This window comes from Apiospora marii (genome assembly GCF_038362585.1).
Source record: "Apiospora marii strain CBS 49790 chromosome Unknown utg000011l_segment0_segment0, whole genome shotgun sequence".
In the NCBI taxonomy this organism is placed as follows: Eukaryota; Fungi; Ascomycota; class Sordariomycetes; order Amphisphaeriales; family Apiosporaceae; genus Apiospora; species Apiospora marii.
The window spans coordinates 3253385-3270290 of record NW_027117382.1 but is presented as its reverse complement, the minus strand read 5'-3'; the positions used below and the strand labels follow the sequence as shown (position 1 = coordinate 3270290).

The window sequence follows — 16906 nt, the reverse complement described above, 5'->3', positions numbered from 1 at the left end:
ACATATGATTCAAGTCCCAAAATGTCGAAACATACAAAGATGCTCTACAAAGGAACGGCAGAGGTGAACTCTTGAAGTCGCAAGTAGTCGCTTCGTCAAAGGTCGTCAAACTTCTTATACCCCCCCTGCATAGAATGTCTCGTAACAAAAGACAGTGAACCGAGTCCGCTCCTATTGAGTCAGCTATTGAAAGGAATACGTCTGAAGTAACAATTTGTTTGGGTAGAGAAGCCTGCTCTTGCGGAGTTGTAATTACTGATTTTGCCATCCCTCCTTTCGTGTTGGCAGGGGTTCCCCCTGGTACGTGCCAAGCCACTAGGTCTTGTATACTAGGATCAGGGACACCACCTTCGATCTTACTGCTTACTGTAGAGCATCGTTCGCCAATCTCTCCTGCCCCACCCTTTCATGCGCCCCCGCTGCAGCAGTCTGCCGCGGTTGAGGAATTTGCAGCGTGGCTACAATGCGGTCAGAGACTAGATTTTGACACAAACATCTTCGAAAAAGAGCGGTACCAACGCCAGCATGTCTTCCTTCCTCAAGGCCGTTGGTCTATTCGCCTTGGCAGCAAGTGTTGCCGCCATAGACTGCACTGGAATCAACGCGCTCAGCCCGAAGTGCAAGTCATCGGAGGCGGCCTACACTCGCGACTTCTTCTATGTCGGCGGTGACTATGTGCCTTCCACCATCCCTGGACAGAGCATATTCACCGGGCAGATGTATGTCGAGAAGTTGACGCCTCTCGCTGGAGTCAACCAGACATACCCCCTCGTATTTGTATCTGCCGGCGTGCCTTCTGGGACGGTAAGCAACCACTCGTGGCAAAGCTCTCATTTCCTCCCGCCTGAAAGATACTAAACGTGCGAGTCGACAGGTTTGGCTGAACACGCCCGACAACAGGAAGGGCTGGGCATCGTACTTCGTAGAGGCCGGGTACCAGGTGTACATCGTCGACATCACCGGCAACGGCCGCAGCGGCCAGAACGACGTGGCCGCGTTCCCGCAGCGGTTCGGCTCCACCGACAACGTCACCCAAGACGGCTTCACGGCGCCGGAGCTGGCGGCCCACCCGTACCCCCAAGCCGTCGGGCACGACAAGTGGCCCGGCCGCGGCGTGCGCGGCGACCCGATCTTCGAGGCCTTCCAGGCCTCCATCGTGCCGCTGACCGGCAACAGCACCAACCAGGAGCTGACGATGCGGGCCGCCGGCTGCGCGCTGCTGTCCGTCGTCGGCGAGTCGGTCACGTTCTGCCACTCGGGTTCGTGCCAGTACACGGTGCTCCTGGCGGACGCGTGCCCGGAGCTGATCCGCGCGGGCGTCAACCTCGAGCCGACCTGCCTGCCCTTCCAGTCCATGCTGGGCGACCCCGCGGGGCCCGACAAGGGGCGCCTGCCGTCGCGGCCCTACGGGTTCACCAACACGCCCCTGACGTACGACCCGCCTATTTTGTCCGCCGCGGAGCTGCGGCCCGTCGAGGTCGGCGTCGATACGCCTGAGCTGCGGTCGTGTTTCTTGCAGTCTACCGCGACGAACGGGACGGTGGCGCCGGTCCTGCATACGCTGCCGCAGGTCGCCAAGGTGCCCTTCGTCATGTATACGGCGAGCGCGAGCCCGCACATCACATACGACCACTGCGTCGCGCTGTATCTCAACCAGACGGGCGTGCCGTACTCGTGGACCAAGCTGAGCGATGTTGGCATCACCGGCAACGGGCACTTTTTCTTCCTCGAGACGAACAATCTGGACATTGCTGCAGTAGTGGAAGCTGATCTCCAAAAGCTTTGAGAGACTAGAGTCTAATTTATCAGGTCGACTTCCGTTTGGCTGTTGGAACAGCGCGTTTATATAGATGTAACCCTTGCACCAAACCCTTTGTCCAGACAGGAAGCAATTGCATATCAACGAGCTGTATCTGAACAATTAAAGTTGATGAGGCGTTTTTGCCAAGTATTCTCAGCCCTACATCATCTCATATCTAATATGGATCTGTTGATTTGATTGGTTACCTCATCACGCCATTCGTGGCGCTCCGACAGTTATCTAACTCAGTAGCCCCTGTTTATTTTCTTTTCCCTTTCTTTTCGGCCGCCACCCATCACCCCCTGCATAATCAACTGTGTCAGCTGCCTGCCCGGCAAAGCAGTTTAATCTCACCAAAGTAAGCACTAGGCAAGGAAGGATTTCTTCCCGCTTCTGTGTGCCACCTAAATATACGGGTGTTGCCGGCAGCGGCCAGTCTCGAAAGACTCTCAAACTTCCCAGATTTCTAGCTTGCTCTGTTCCGTTTCCATACATATTGCATAACCCGCCTTTGACATCAGCCTAACTGAGACACGCCTCAATGATGACAAGCCATACCGGCATTTTCACAAGTGCCGTGTCTGTAGAGTCCTCTCTCGTCACAACTACGGACATCAACGGATTCGAGTCGACCATCACAACGAAGAGTGTGGCAGCCGCGATCTTGTCATGGCTACCGGATGGGAACTACACCTACCTGACTTACACGTACTTGCCATTCCGTACCGATTCAGCCGATAGCCCGGCAGCCACTTCGACAGATCATATCCCTCAAGAGACACCTTCTGCATCTGCCGCGCCGAGTACGAGCTCTGGCCTTGGTGGTGGCGCCATCGCCGGCATCGTAGTCGGGGCCCTAGCCGGGGTTGCCCTTGTGGCCGCGTTATGCTGGCTCGTTCTCCGCCACCGCCGTAAGGCGCTGGGTCGTATGTCGATGGCCCCCCAGTCGCAAGGGACCACGAGCCAGCGCAGCCCCGAAGACTTGCCGGGTTCCGAGAGGCATCTGCACGAACAGAACCAGTACGAAAAGGAGAATCGGTATGAGCTGGGGGAACCTGATAGAATACCGCAGCAGACACAGCAGCAATACCAGAAACCAGAGCTGGACGCGTCAACTTCCGAGGTGTCACGGTGGTAAGACAGGGAACTCCTGGGGTACCAGATCTTGTACCGTTTGGTAATGACAATCCGGATGGCTGAGATAGATTTATAAGCGGCAATCACAAGACACCCGCAGGTGTTTTGTCAAGAATATTCCTTAGGGACCAAATCAGAAGGAATATATCCGTTGGGCGCTTTGAGAGTGGTACCATAGGGCTGTGCAGTTGCTATTATATTGACATATTCAAATCAAAGCCATGAAACTTGGCGATTGCAATGCTGTAGTCTACGTGGCTAACATTACGTTGATGATGAACCTGCTTTGATATATGTATTTCGTACTTTTAGGCAACATTGCTTGGCATCTCCAGATGTTACTAATCTTTGCGGGGAGACTATTTTGATCTTGCCGCGCCTGCCGGCCACTCCCTCTCTTCGAAGGTATCATTCTGGGCTTGATTTTGAATTGGATCACACTCCAAACACATTCACCCTCAAAATGGACAGTTTTATTGGGTTACCCTGGGATCTATCAAGGTTCCGAGGAGACGTCAGTCAAGCCGCCGAGTTCACCCCGTTTCCGCGATTCCCAGTCGAGATTCGTTGCAAGATTGTGAGTTGCCCCGGGATCATTTCTCAGTGTCAAGAGCTGATGGTGTTCCCTCCAGTGGAAAGCGGCATACACTCCTCGCATCTTCCCGTCGTCATCATTCGATGCGTCCAGGAAGTGGAACGGCAGGGGCTATAATCGCCTGGTTGCACCCCTCCCAGCCACGGCCCGAGTCAACCGAGAGGCCCGCGCAGAGACACTGCGAGCCTATTCCAAAATATCCACCATGCCGTCATGGCACATCATGGGGTTCATCAACTATGAAGTAGACACTGTGCGCTTCAGTTGTTTCCATTCGGCTTGCAACGCTTCCAAATTCCCCGCAACGCTTCTGCAGAACCTCCAGCGGATCACCATCGTTCCAAGATGCTGGACACGCGGCTGCTATCCTGAATGGGCGGACTTCATGACGATCGACAACTTCCTACAGTACGTCGTCGCGAAGTATATCCCAAGGCTACGCGAGCTTGATATAGAGATTGCGTCCGAGATGGACATCGGACGGCAGTCGTTCTTGTCCGCCCCATGTCGCACCGATCGGGCCATGGGTTGCCCTGTTCGATTCTTCCGGACGGCAGATGGACATGGCTTGCAGTTCTTGCCGACCATCAATGACAGGGGCGGCTGGGATGCGGTCAGGATTCTCATCGTGAAGGAGCACGAGGCCGCGCGGTTTGGCGGCGATGAAGACCATTCCGAGAATCGGGTCTTCTTGGAATTCATGGGCCGATGCATTTGGCATGTGTTCAAGCCCGAGTTCTTTTCGAAAGACGATGTTGATGCCGACCAGTTGATTGGAAGTCATCGGTTTACTGCATCTTGGTGAAAGACAACTAGCCTGTAGAAGCTATTATGTCACTTGACACATTGAACGTTAGGAAAAGAAAATGCGATAGCATTTAAGTAAGGAATAAGTGAGCCGTAAGTGATTGTCTTAATCTTATCGATATGCTATAAAGATTGAATGCAAGGAAGCTACCTCACCACGGCTGTGGCAGATAAACAACTACCAGTCCCTCTGCTGAGCTGCCTGATTCTTTTCTTTCCTTTTCACTCATCCCCGAGCAAATTCCAGTCGTCAAAATGGAGGATCTGTCTGATCCAGACTGGGGTGCGCCATGGGAGGCACTGGATATGATGACTTTGAACCAAGCCGATGAGCCTGTCACTGCAACCGAAAGTCGCACATTCCACCCCTTCCCCAGGCTGCCTGCTGAGCTCCGGTGTCAGATAGTAAGTGTTCCAGCAGCCTCATCTTGGAGCAAAAGTTAACGTTCGAAGTGGCACAACACATGGGTCCCTGATACCATTGGTCTATGGGAATCGGGAAGACCCGTTTACCGCGATTGGAATTATGGCCGAGTACGCCCTCTACCCACCTCGGCCCACGTCAACCAAGAGTCGCGCTCAGAGACGCTGAGGAAGTACTACATCATTCCGAACACGCCCGAATACGAATTCCGAGCCTGCGTCAATTTCGAGCTAGACACGCTGTTTATCTATAGCTACACGGGACGCGCCAGTGAATTTCCGGAAAACATCTTCCAGAAGTTTGAACGGATGGAGATTAGGATGTCCCTCATGCACAAGTTCCACGACTGGCACCACCCGACTCCGACCAGCGTACCCAACCTCTGGATTACCGAGGCGTACTTCCCTACCGACCGGCCTGACCACGAGACATTCGACAACTTCCTACGCTACGTTGTACGGAGATACTTCTCGAACCTCCAGGAGATTGAGTTTCGACTGGATGACAGCCCGCAGGTGCCTCGCCTTGACTTCATGGATCCGGATATCGCTCTTTCCCTGCGCCCTCTCTTCATTCGCACCTCCGACGGACAGGGAGTCGAATTCTTGCCCTCCATCAAGATCAACCGATGGCATTCGACGAAGATTCGATTCGTGGGAAAGCGCGAGGCGGCCGGTCGGGAGGATGCTGAAAGCGCTGAAGATCACCAGGTGTTCCTGAAGTATCTGAGCTTGTGCCTCTGGCACGTTTTCGCGCCCGACGACTTCTTGAAGGGAGACCGGGAGATTGAGCAACTGGTCAATGGACCTGAGTGAATACACACCGACGTCTACTCAGTGTGAGGTCTCTATTACAGTTGTGTCTTGGAACTACGCGCCAACCGAACAGTGCTATAGCTAGACAGCTCCTTTCGGAGCCCCAGATGATTGGACCATCCTTCTCTTCTCTCATCTTCTGACCAAAAAGTCTGACAATTGGCCTGAACGCCTGATTGTCAGCATGATTGAGCGATTGAGCAATTCAACACAAACTTCTCGCGAAGCAGTCTGCTAACACTTTGACATGTGAGTCGCAACCTACGTTTTTCGCACATGATACTGTAACAATAGAGGGCCAAGTTGAACACATGCGGGAATGGAGGGGACTGGGATTGCCTCGAACAGTGCACGTAGCTTGAATTATATATCCTGCTGGTGTCTTCTAAAATAGGTAGCTAGCCCGCGGGTCGGTACGGAAACTGGTGACACCGTCTGCGTCCAACAGGCGTTCCGGTTTGAGCGCGTGCCAGAGGTAGATGCTCACAAAATCTAACCAGACTTGATGATTGGCAGCCGGCTCAGCTTTATCTATGGACTCGCGGTGTCAGTTTTTTACTCTTTTAGAATAAACAAGGTGTCCCAGTGTCAAAATGGAATAATCGCAATATATAGAATATGAGGTACGCCTTTTACCCAAAGGCATAGGGATAGCATGAAATGACCAGTAGGGCTAATGGGAAAATCACTGGAGTAATGAACAAGAAAAAAACCACGGGAAGTCGCAGACTTACCCTGGATGCAAGCAGCCTCGCGCGGTCCCAGAAAGAAGATTTCGAAGCCAGTCAGAATGATCGGGTCGGCTGCCCCGCAGACTTTCTTGAACCATTTTTTTGTATGCGATTTCCCGGTATGCAATCTCTCAATCGTTCTCTCCCTATATGCGATGGGCACGATCTGTATGCCTCCTTTGCCACCTCTGTAGCGGAAGAACAGCGGGCGTATTGAGTTGCGCATGTCCTCGCGAAATTCGTTGGTTTGGAGACCGCGGTTGCCATCAAATTTTAGATGAACAAGACTTGACAGATATCGTGGCTTAACATAATGCAAGAGGGTCCCGATTGTCTGGTACTCGGGCTGTACATGGTCAACGTAAGGTGTATTGAACCAGAAAGCGTCCCATCCTTCCTTGAAATGGTGAGCCCAGTCAAAGTAGTAGAGGCCCGCAGAGATCGTTAGTCTCTGGACCCCAAGAAGGTGTACAGGGTCGAATGAGCGGAAGAGGGACCTCGCGCAAACGTCCAGCTTCAGGGAATCCATCTTCGCGTTGAAGTAGGAGTCAAAGGTATAGTATTCCGAGTCCGGAATCGTGCGGTAGAGTCGCAAAGTTTCCTTCCGGGATTCCTGATTAACCCAAGCGGTGACTGGCAGATTTGCATCTGGCAGAGGGTAGGGATGCTTGAATTCTTCGTCGAAGCATTTGAACAACGCCTTTTTTACCCATATCTCCTTGGGTGTCCAGGTTGAACGCCACTGAGAATTTGCATGTTAGATAGATATGTTTTCATGTGATTGTTAAGGTAGAAATAGCTTCGGCAGTTGACTTACAATCTTCAGGCGAAGCTCGATGGGTAGGCGTGAGAATGGCTTGAATTCGGTGCCATTGTCAGGCGGTTCGAAGTACAACTTCAAAGAGTCCATGAATTCCATGATTTCATCCATTTTGAAATATTACCAAGGCGGTGTCTGGATCTTGTTGGTGAGAGGAATAAGAATGAATGGTGCGGTTCAGGCTGTGACGACCTTAGTTAAATATCATCAATGCTGTGAAAGAGCAGGCCAGTGAATCATTATGATTGTATCTCCTAACAGTAGTCACTTCGCTGCAAGTAGGGAAGGTACCTAGGATTAGACAAAGCTTATTCTTGAGATGTCAATATCTCTTTTTGTTCCAGACTGGGAAAGTGAGAATCTGGAGTCAACAGGGCTTGAGAGTTTCGAAGGTATCGGGTATGATACCTTGTTTTTGAGTTTATCATTTTTGAGGTAACTTACTCTTTGTGAGTCTTTTGTTTCTGCCGGGAAACCTTAGTACGAATCGAAAAAAAAAAAAAAAAAAAAAAAAAAAAAAAAAAGAAAGAAGAGTCAACAGGGCAAGAGTAAAACTCAAGATGGCATAAAAGGTGATTCCTCGGTTATACCAAAGCTTAATGGTCGGTACACCTCATGTATTATTCTAGCTGGCTGTCTGTTGTTGAAATAATTGTTGCATGAAAATAATTTACCGCGACGTATTTCCGAAAACTCAGGCTTCTTCCTCTACTACACGTAGCTATCCGGCTTACCTGTCCAGAACGTATGCACCTAATACCAAGTTTGATAATCGGCCTCCAACGCCACTAGCACGCAAAGAACTTACAATAAGAATACCTATCAAATCTCTCGATGTCATATCTTGCAGATACTCCATGGGATCAGCCACGATCTCTTATGACATCGAGCCAAGATGCAGAATTCCATCAGTTTGCACGACTACCCCCCGAGATTCGATGTCAGATTGTAAGTCATTCCGATTAAACCTACCCTTAGCTAGCAGAAACTGATCCTGAACGTCACAAGTGGCGGTCCTCGTGGACCCCTCGAGAGTTCTCACCATACAACTTCGGAATCTCTCGAATGAGTCACGGCCGGAACGGCGTCCCCAGGCTTCTGAAAGCGCCCCTCCCCGGTACGGCCTGCGTCAACCACGAGTCGCGCCAGGAAACGCTTCGCAAATACAGCAAGGTTCCTACATCATCTCCGTTCTTTTCCTTTATGTCTATCCAGGGCTCGATCTGTGATGTTAGCGACGTCATGAACTATGAGATCGACTCGGTCCGTCTCGACTGCTGCCCTCTCCGGCGCATTACCGTCAGGCAGTTCCCGCCCGTCGTCCTCCAGCGGCTCCGAAGGATAGAAGCGACGTTGCCGTGCCGGAGGGTGACCTACACCGTCGGGGGCGGGGGGCACAAGTCCTTCGACAACTTCCTGCGCTACGTTGTGGCGGCCTTTTTCCCCAGCCTGCGCGAGCTCACGGTCGAGCTGGACTTAGATCTCCACCTGGGAGAAAACGTTTCATTCAAAATCGTCGGTGCCAGCTGCCTGGGAGTGGCTCGGAGCATTGGCGAGAAGCCTCTGTTCCTTCGGACGGTTGGGGGGGGGGTGTCCACATTTCTATGTCGGCCAACAGTGATCGCGGCGGGAACTGGAAGACGATCAATGTTCTCTTCATGAGGGAGAAGGAAGCTGTGCGGTACGCCAATAGAGTGAGCGCCGACCCGAAGATGTACCGCAACTTTCTGGATCGTTTAGGCATCTATCTCTGGCACATTTTTACGATTGAGGGCTTCTTGTGGGGTGATCAGACAGTCCAGGATCTACTGCGGCATCATCGTCGGGATTTCGTATGTCGATAGACGATGGTGTACTCACGCTTGTACGTAGCGCAAGAGTGAGCTTAGACAACATACTGGTATTGAAATAGCTGGCAGAGATGTAGTTGTATCTGGACATATCTAATGGTAACCCCCAAGGTTGAATCGATTCTCAGACTTTGCCCTGGATGCCATAGCCTGCTTGTCGTAGCATGCAACAATGGTGAAATATGCGTGAAACGTGGGTAAAGTGCTAATGGATGTTTTCCGTCTTCCAAACATCAGACCTGATGAGTCATAATTGGCATTGTTGATACGATTTCAAGGCCCTTCGTCTTGAATTTGTATCCCCACAGGTATTTGCCCTTGGTCGTTAAAGCCTGGACCGCTTCATCCTTTCCACCTGCCCAAAAACAAGTTGGCCGAATTACTTAACACCATTCGGGAGTCAATTCTCGAACCAACACAGCTTCTGCAGGACTTGATATCCGATTCGCAAAATGGACCGGTTCATGGATCTCATGGAATCTTTCAAGTTGTTCTTCGATCCCGAGGTGGATGAATACGGCACTGAGTTCCAGCCATTCTCGCGCCTACCTACTGAGCTGCGGCTCAAGATTGTAAGTTGACTGAAATCACGAGATTCAAACCCCAATCCCCACGATCGTGTAGCTGTCCATACCGCCATCGCACAATCAAATGCTGACTTTGGAACGTCCAGTGGCGTGCGAACTGGGAACCCAAGGCCATCTGGCCACAGAATGCTTTATACGCTCCTGGCGATCCTGGCTATCCTCCACCCCAAGCCAATTTGCCCGTCACTGCGCGAATCAACCAAGAGTCTCGTGATGAAACATTACGAATGTACCGAAAGATTTCCCACATGGGTTTACACATCTTCCGGTCCTACTTTAACATAAAGATTGACACTCTCCACCTCGACGCTGAACCCTTTCACTTCGAGGAGCTCGACCCTCACAACCGTTACCTCGAGGCTTGTCCAGCGCCCATCTGTTCTGCCTTGGATTACATAAACCTCCTTAAGATCGAGAGACTGGACCTATCTTCTTCTGACTACATCCCTGAGACAATTTACTTGAACTACGATATTGTTAACCAGGATTTCCACATGGCAGACACTTTCTCCTCTGAGCTCTACAGCAGTTCTGAGATGTCTGAGATCAATGGGTATAAGACCATGGGAAACTTCCTTCATTATGTCAAAAAACAATACCTGCCGAGTATTCGATATCTGAAGATCGTATGGCGTGCCGAACCCATCTTTATGGATGCGGCTCTAGACGATTTGAGAGGCTTAATGCGTCCTATTTTCTTTCGCTACAGTGAAGAGGGCACAGGCGGGTTGCAAATTGTACCCCTGCCAGAGAGTCTGGGCTTTCTCATGGGTTTTGAGATCCTCTTCCTGGGACCACGGGAGGCTACTTGCCTCCTTGGCAAAGAGGAGCCGGCTGCAAAGCATGCGGGCTGGCTCGAATTTGTGGGCCTGGCCCTCTGGAACGCGCTCTCCCCGGAGTGCTTCCTTGGCAGAGACGGTATCAACGGATACATTGAGGAGAAGCAGGCTATATGCTTGCTCTAGATACCCATGGATGATAGACTGAAAGACATTTCGATCCGCACGCACGTTTGACGACACCAAGACAGTCGTATCACTATCGTATTGCCCAAATGTGGGCGGCTCTCTGCCAGCACGGTCTGTTTACCAAACTTCACCGGGCACAGTCGGATCGCCAGTCTTACAAAAACGCATCAGTACAGTACGAGTGCCATAGCAGTAAGGGACGGGCGAGAAACGGTCAGATGTTCAATGGTGTTTTCATTCATTAGATAGGTTGCATTCAATTCTGAGTTCCGTTCATGACCAAATCTCTTCCATTCAATGCTTCCTAAGACCACCTCGTGCACGATCTTTCCTCATTACTTCAGCGCCTTCTGGATCCTCTGGCCTCTAATGGGCAATTACTACATCAGTCATCTTTAGGCCAAGTTGCTTTCCGGTCAGCACTGTTCACGCTCAATTTCTTTTCAGATCTGCTCTGCTAAGATCGACTGTCTTAGGACCGGCTCTCTTCGATTTATTCTCATTGCATTGCACAACTCCGGCTCTACCTATTTCTGACCATTTCCCGTCAGTGAAACTCTTGCTGGACCAACATCCTACACAATTTTACCGTTACTAGAGTATCAGCCTCTCCACGGACACTTGCTTTCTCTCGCTACCAAATCTTCGATAGCTGGTGCCCTGTGGTGGACGACTCGGGTTGGTCAGCGACTCTTGCTTCCGCCACAGCATTTCCTAGCACTGATCGTGCTGCCTCCTGAGCTACTCCCGAAAACATCGAAAGGCGAAATACGAACCCGAAACATACGTCAAGATGTGGAGCATGGAGTATGGCAGGTTCTATCCCACGGACGCATCAAAACGCCTCCGCCTAATCGAAGCAGCGAAGGACGCACAGTTCATGCCGTTCCCTCGGCTCCCGGTTGAGCTTCGCTGCAAAGTCGTAAGTAAACACAACAGGAACTACCCTGACGTTCGGTGACATGTACGCGGGGCTGTTCCTCCTTGCGGATATGTTCCCATGGCCCTCACGGTGGCGCAGCTCGATATTCACTATTTCAGGACCTGTAACTGACATCGAATTGGGTAGTGGCGCGCGACCTGGGAACCTCAGGTGATCTGGCCCAATGGCCTCATTACAAGTCCACGCAGAGATGAGATGGAACTACGTGTCGGGGGAATCACCGCGTTACCTATCTCGGCACGAGTAAACCATGAATCCCGAGAAGAGACGCTGCGACACTACAACCGAGTGCCCAACTCCCCAGTGTTCGTCTTCCGCGCTTACATCAACCCCAAGATCGACGAGATTCACCTGAACTGTAGCTACAAGCCTCTCTGTCCCACCATGAGCCGCGCGCACTTCGATCGGCTCGAGCACCTTACCATGACTACTAGATTCGAGAATGGACCTATCAACGACCTGGCGAACTTCCGCGTGCCCGAATACGCGTTCACCAACCCGAGCCCGGATCCCGAATGGGTCAAACACCGAACTCTTGGTAACTTTCTGTTTTACGTACAGAACCGATACTTCCCCAAGCTGAGAACCCTAACCGTCATCTGGCGAAAGTACCAGCTGTATCTGGAAGAGATCCCCGCCAACTGGGGCGACTCGCTCAACGCCGCCAGGCTATTCCGCAGCAAGGACAACGGACGTGGCCTGTACGTCGTACCGCTCTTTCGGGGCGACACGTTCGGAGGATTCCGAGTTCATTTCCTGAAGAAGAACGAAGTCGCCCGCTATGGTGACTGGGAGCCTGCCGCGAAGCGCAGCGCTTGGCTGGAGGCGGTGGGTGTGGCTCTCTGGGCCATCATGAGACCCGAGAGCTTCTTGGACGAGGATGGGGTGACTGACTACCGCACACAGCAGCAGCATCACCAGTTGCTGTAATCAGGGAGCTCCAGCAACACGTTTCGGGCGAATATGCAGCCAAGTCGTCACACCCGTGTGACATAGATAAGCATCACTAGCTTCGCAATTGCTCTGCAGGGATTGACATGGTTACCGGAGCTGCACTACATGCTGATGGGTTGAATATGCAAGACGCCGGAGTATCCTCCGTCGGAGAATTTCTGTCTGCATAGAATCTGGCTTGGGAGCGAGGAAACCAATTGAGGCTCAGACGGATGGCTTAGGATTCAGATAGTTGCTAATAACCTGCTGGGCTTGATAAGAACTTGCTCCCTCAATGCTAGACAAACTCGTTCTCATTCCCTGTGAATCATACCCAATGCCGTGCTAGAACATACATAGGATCCATTCGAAAATGTTCAGAAACACTGGCTCCGTCGCTCTGATCATATTGGTCGGTTTCGCTGCGGTACTGTTCCAGCTCAGTCGTAAGCTTCCCATAGCCTCGGAACCGGTACAAAGCCGGAACAACACGGCACTCTTCATCGTCAATGTGCTCGGTGGTTTCCACAATGTGCAAATGTCCACCATCTAATCGTTACGGGAGAAGCACCCGCAAATCGAGGTCCACGTGATGTCATGGGCGACCATCGAGCCCTAAGTAAAGCGCCTCCTCGTCCGAGGCGACGAGAACAGCAGCAATAGCGCCGCCACCGCCGTGCGGTTCCCCCGCGCTGGCAGGCCATAATTACCTTGAAGCAATTTTTGGGTCGGCCATAACCGACATCACCGACCTGACCGCCCCTCCGACAGTGGCTGAGTGGTTCAGGATCGGCCACTACTTACAGATCTTGATGAGCCTCTGGTCCGGGCCGGCTTACCTCGACCTGGTGCGCGAGATGGCCGGGGCGATGGGCCGCATGGAGCCGGCCGTCGTCGTTATCGACACATTCAATCAACACATTCATATGGCTTGGGATCGACGCGGCACTCCAGCGGAATCGGCTTCAGGTCTTCATCACGCCCAACATGGTCGCGGACAGCTTCGCCTTTCAGCAGCTACGACTGGACGGCTACTGGAAGTTCGTGACCGCGGGCTCGGGCTTGCCCTTCCATGTGCCATGTTCGGCGGCTCCGCGCAATCTCCTGCACGCTTTGGTGGTGCGGTATATGTATTCGTGGACGTCGGACCTGTGTGTCACCACGGCCTATCTCCGTAAGCACGCCTCGATTGCCCTCTTGATTGATCTCTACGATATCCACCGCCCTGATAGCACAACATGGATCACGTAGACGCTGCCCGGCGCCAGTATCCCCCTCGACTACATCCCGTCTATTGTAACGTGCCCCGGGCCCCTCATCCTGTCGTCCCCGCCCGCGGTCGAGCAGGACCCCGAGCTGGCGGCGTGGCTACAATAAGACAACACCAGTACTGTTCTGGTGAATCTGGTCGCGAGCGTGAGCTACGACGGGCAGCGCGCCGAAGCTTTCACCGAAGGGCTGATCTCGCTCCTGGATGATCGCCCGGACTTTCAGGTGCTCTGGAAGTTTCAGAAGGCGCGCATTGCCGACTATGCGGAAGACGATACATTCTAAAGAATCGGGCAGAGGCGTATCGAGAGCGGCAAGCTCCGTGTAGTGACTTGGCTCAACGTCGATCCCATCGCATTGATGGAGACGGGACGTATCGCGACATTTGTGCACCACGGGGGTATTGCGTCGTTCCTGTTTTCTGCTATGGCCCGCAATTCTCCTTAGGGGGGCTAGCCTGCAGGTCCAGTGCCTAATTCTAACGCTAAGCCCTACAGTGCCGGTGTCCCACATGTTGTGCTCCCCCTGTGGGCAGACCATTACAACATCGCCTCCCTGGTCGGGCACTTACAGGTCGGTGTCTATGGCTGCAAAGCCAGCAATCTGGACTGGAACTCGGGATGACTCGCCGAAGCTATAGGCAAAGTGATTGATGATATTCATGCTTGCTGTAGCTCGTGAATTCCCATGTTAAGCAGTATGCACAACTGACAAGACAGCACGAGCCGTAGCAGAGATGGCAGGCTAATAACAGTTCGTGTCCCTGATACGGGATCTCCATCGATCCCTGCACATAAATGACATATGTACCTCTCTTCTCAACTACAGAACATTATCGTTTACTATTTTTTTTTTAGAATGCTCAATGTTCTCCTTCTGTCCTCCGTACACTCGTGCGGGTCTTTGAACCCAGGCAGCTGGTTTTGACGTGGGGGTTCCAAGTGAACGGCTCGAGCCATATTGCCATACAACCAACCCTATGCGCTGTCCGCTGTAAATCATTGATGCCCCCAAACCAGCGGCTCGGTTCTGCCCAACTCTTTGTTCCTTCTCCGATCTCGATGTTTCGACTGCTTTTTCAACACCACACTCATCGACAGTCGCCTTTGAGAGGACAAACAATGGAATTATCGAAGCTCCACCACCTGCCCCGCGAACTCCGCGATGAAATATACGCAATGTGCCTGGTGTCCCCGAAACCGCTGAACCCTTGGAGCGAAGAGCCACCTGGACTCGCCATCGAGCTCTTGCGTGTGTCCAAGGCGATCCATGCCGAAGCCTGCCTGGTACTTTATGCCCATAACATATTCGGCCTCCATTCTTACCGTCGCCATCCCAAGCAGCCAATGAAGCGGTTCCTCAAGTCAATCGGCCACAATGCGAGCTACATCCGACATATTATCATCCGCTACCCTCAAGAGATTCGTCTTCAGCTTCACTCCTCGAGTACCTTTGATTGCGAGGCGGCCGACGCCGTTAAGATTATTCAACGCCGGTGCCCCAACTTAGTCACGTTGAGTGCGCACTTTTGGTTTAGCGGGGGCGTGTACAAAATCTGTCCCTGGGCGACGCAGAAGTTGTTGCTCGAGGGCTGGACAAATCCGCTTCCCTCTTCCCAACACTCCTCCCAGTACTCCTCCCTCTGGTCCTACTACAGACCGCGTCCCTGCAGTATATCACCATGCAGCTGCTCGTGGCTTTTCCCCGTACAACTTTAGGAAGTAAGTAGGTTGACGAAATAATCAAGTGAGCGCTACAGCGTACTCGACGTGCGGGGTTGAGCGAACGGTTGTTCCAGGCCCCCACGCAGCCTTGGCTGTTAGTGCTTCAAACAGCCGTAGGGCGCTCCAAAATAGTGGTTCGATATTACTCCCTATATGTTTCATATGGACCGCGTACATAAGAGGTAGTCTCGGACTTCTACAAATGCGCTTCCTGCCTACAAAAGACGGTCGCCCCCATGTCCTTGTAATTTCGGCAACCTGCCCAAATTTCAACTCAGCAAAGATATCTCTACCGCAATTGGTCACTACCTCTGCCAACAAACATGAAACGAAAAACACCAAAGTATTTGGAAAGAACACCATTCTTCACCTTGCCCCGCGAAATTCGGGATCACATATATAAGCTATGTCTTTTCCCCACGGAAGCTCTGAAGACCTCGGAGGAGCCCAGGCTAGCGAACAGCGGGTTCGCCGTCGGTCTTCTTCGCGCGAGCAAGACGATGCACGCTGAAGCCTGCGCCGTTTTCTACGGCCAGAACCGCCTCGAGATTCACGAGTACATCCTCTCCGGGAAAGTGGGGAAGTTTCTCCAGAGGATCGGCAGCAGCGCCGCGTACATCAGACACGTTCTCATCCCCTTTCCGCGGTTGGGGCTCCTGAAGCGGGGCGAGATGAGCGTGTACTATGTTCACCTCGACATCGCCCAGAGCCTGCGCCGCTACTGCCCCAACCTGCAGACCATCTCAACGGACTACTCGAGCACGTACGACATTCTAGAGCTGCGAGTCATGCAGAAGAAGCCCTCAATCAGGCGGGAGGCGTTGGCGTTGGCCGATGAGCACTTCCGGTCTTTCCCGTCCCTGAAGCAGATCATTATCCAGTTGCAGCCGGAATCGCCCCTCCTGAGTGCGGAGGGAAGAGAGGAAATAGAGGGTAAGGGGTGGGCCATGTGTACGGATGACTGTAGGAGGGAGCGGGAGGCGCAAGAGGGAATGAGTGAGCCGGATGGAATTGAAATTGAAGACCTTCTCAACGAGAAGGACGGTGGTGGTAGAGCCCATACTGTCGACCCCTTTCCTGAAGATGTCGAGTCCACCGGGGAGACCCCTGCTGAAGACGACGATGATTCTTGGTATGACAGTGTTTCGAATTCGGATTCGGACCTCGATTCTACGGCGAGTGATTCATTTGAAAGCGGTTATTACGGAGATGATTGGGAACATAACTTAATGGCATTTGACCATGGAGCGTTATTTGATTCTCCTCCTGATTAGTTCTGGGAATCGGCTGAGCCACCCAATGTGCTAAGCAAAGCTAGATTACACCGCATTATTCGGTTCTTCGTGGCCCTACACCTACAGCTACGTGTGTTCTACCCACGTCTCCGCCACACCCAGTGTCGCTGCTGCGCATTTTTGACCTTGGAGGGAAGAGCACATATACCCTTTGTATCACATCCTGTTCGATTTGAAGCTAGCCTATTATCCAACCTGATGACCTCG

At 52.3% G+C, this 16906-nt stretch overlaps 11 protein-coding genes across 11 annotated transcripts; 9 read left to right on the top strand and 2 right to left on the bottom strand.

The window, feature by feature from the left end:
• Positions 1 to 525: 525 nt before the first annotated feature.
• PG985_014140 (alpha/beta-hydrolase) lies at positions 526 to 1786 on the top strand (the record flags this gene model as incomplete). Its single annotated transcript, XM_066833906.1, has 2 exons — positions 526 to 804; positions 875 to 1786. The coding sequence occupies 2 exons, from the start codon at positions 526 to 528 to the stop codon at positions 1784 to 1786; spliced, it is 1191 nt and encodes a 396-aa protein (XP_066678646.1).
• A 556-nt stretch (positions 1787 to 2342) lies between these two features.
• On the top strand, positions 2343 to 2939 carry PG985_014139 (uncharacterized protein; the record flags this gene model as incomplete). The annotated part of the gene is made up of 1 exon (XM_066833905.1): positions 2343 to 2939. One exon carries the CDS (start codon positions 2343 to 2345, stop codon positions 2937 to 2939), a length of 597 nt encoding a protein of 198 aa, XP_066678645.1.
• Positions 2940 to 3756: 817 nt separating this feature from the next.
• PG985_014138 (uncharacterized protein) lies at positions 3757 to 4338 on the top strand (the record flags this gene model as incomplete). Its single annotated transcript, XM_066833904.1, has 1 exon — positions 3757 to 4338. One exon carries the CDS (start codon positions 3757 to 3759, stop codon positions 4336 to 4338), a length of 582 nt encoding a protein of 193 aa, XP_066678644.1.
• Positions 4339 to 4595: 257 nt separating this feature from the next.
• On the top strand, positions 4596 to 5579 carry PG985_014137 (uncharacterized protein; the record flags this gene model as incomplete). The annotated part of the gene is made up of 2 exons (XM_066833903.1): positions 4596 to 4745; positions 4794 to 5579. The coding sequence occupies 2 exons, from the start codon at positions 4596 to 4598 to the stop codon at positions 5577 to 5579; spliced, it is 936 nt and encodes a 311-aa protein (XP_066678643.1).
• Positions 5580 to 5964: 385 nt separating this feature from the next.
• PG985_014136 (uncharacterized protein) lies at positions 5965 to 7241 on the bottom strand (the record flags this gene model as incomplete). The annotated part of the gene is made up of 3 exons (XM_066833902.1): positions 5965 to 6110; positions 6314 to 7052; positions 7128 to 7241. 3 exons carry the CDS (start codon positions 7239 to 7241, stop codon positions 5965 to 5967), a joined length of 999 nt encoding a protein of 332 aa, XP_066678642.1.
• Positions 7242 to 7964: 723 nt separating this feature from the next.
• Positions 7965 to 9057, top strand: PG985_014135 (uncharacterized protein; the record flags this gene model as incomplete). Its single annotated transcript, XM_066833901.1, has 4 exons — positions 7965 to 8078; positions 8139 to 8695; positions 8749 to 8962; positions 9043 to 9057. 4 exons carry the CDS (start codon positions 7965 to 7967, stop codon positions 9055 to 9057), a joined length of 900 nt encoding a protein of 299 aa, XP_066678641.1.
• Positions 9058 to 9432: 375 nt separating this feature from the next.
• On the top strand, positions 9433 to 10532 carry PG985_014134 (uncharacterized protein; the record flags this gene model as incomplete). Its single annotated transcript, XM_066833900.1, has 2 exons — positions 9433 to 9552; positions 9654 to 10532. 2 exons carry the CDS (start codon positions 9433 to 9435, stop codon positions 10530 to 10532), a joined length of 999 nt encoding a protein of 332 aa, XP_066678640.1.
• Positions 10533 to 11328: 796 nt separating this feature from the next.
• Positions 11329 to 12408, top strand: PG985_014133 (uncharacterized protein; the record flags this gene model as incomplete). The annotated part of the gene is made up of 2 exons (XM_066833899.1): positions 11329 to 11457; positions 11605 to 12408. 2 exons carry the CDS (start codon positions 11329 to 11331, stop codon positions 12406 to 12408), a joined length of 933 nt encoding a protein of 310 aa, XP_066678639.1.
• Positions 12409 to 13398: 990 nt separating this feature from the next.
• PG985_014132 (uncharacterized protein) lies at positions 13399 to 13788 on the top strand (the record flags this gene model as incomplete). Its single annotated transcript, XM_066833898.1, has 2 exons — positions 13399 to 13530; positions 13663 to 13788. The coding sequence occupies 2 exons, from the start codon at positions 13399 to 13401 to the stop codon at positions 13786 to 13788; spliced, it is 258 nt and encodes an 85-aa protein (XP_066678638.1).
• PG985_014131 (uncharacterized protein) lies at positions 13780 to 14343 on the bottom strand (the record flags this gene model as incomplete). Its single annotated transcript, XM_066833897.1, has 2 exons — positions 13780 to 14137; positions 14252 to 14343. 2 exons carry the CDS (start codon positions 14341 to 14343, stop codon positions 13780 to 13782), a joined length of 450 nt encoding a protein of 149 aa, XP_066678637.1.
• Positions 14344 to 15727: 1384 nt separating this feature from the next.
• PG985_014130 (uncharacterized protein) lies at positions 15728 to 16678 on the top strand (the record flags this gene model as incomplete). The annotated part of the gene is made up of 1 exon (XM_066833896.1): positions 15728 to 16678. The coding sequence occupies one exon, from the start codon at positions 15728 to 15730 to the stop codon at positions 16676 to 16678; it is 951 nt and encodes a 316-aa protein (XP_066678636.1).
• Positions 16679 to 16906: the final 228 nt, after the last annotated feature.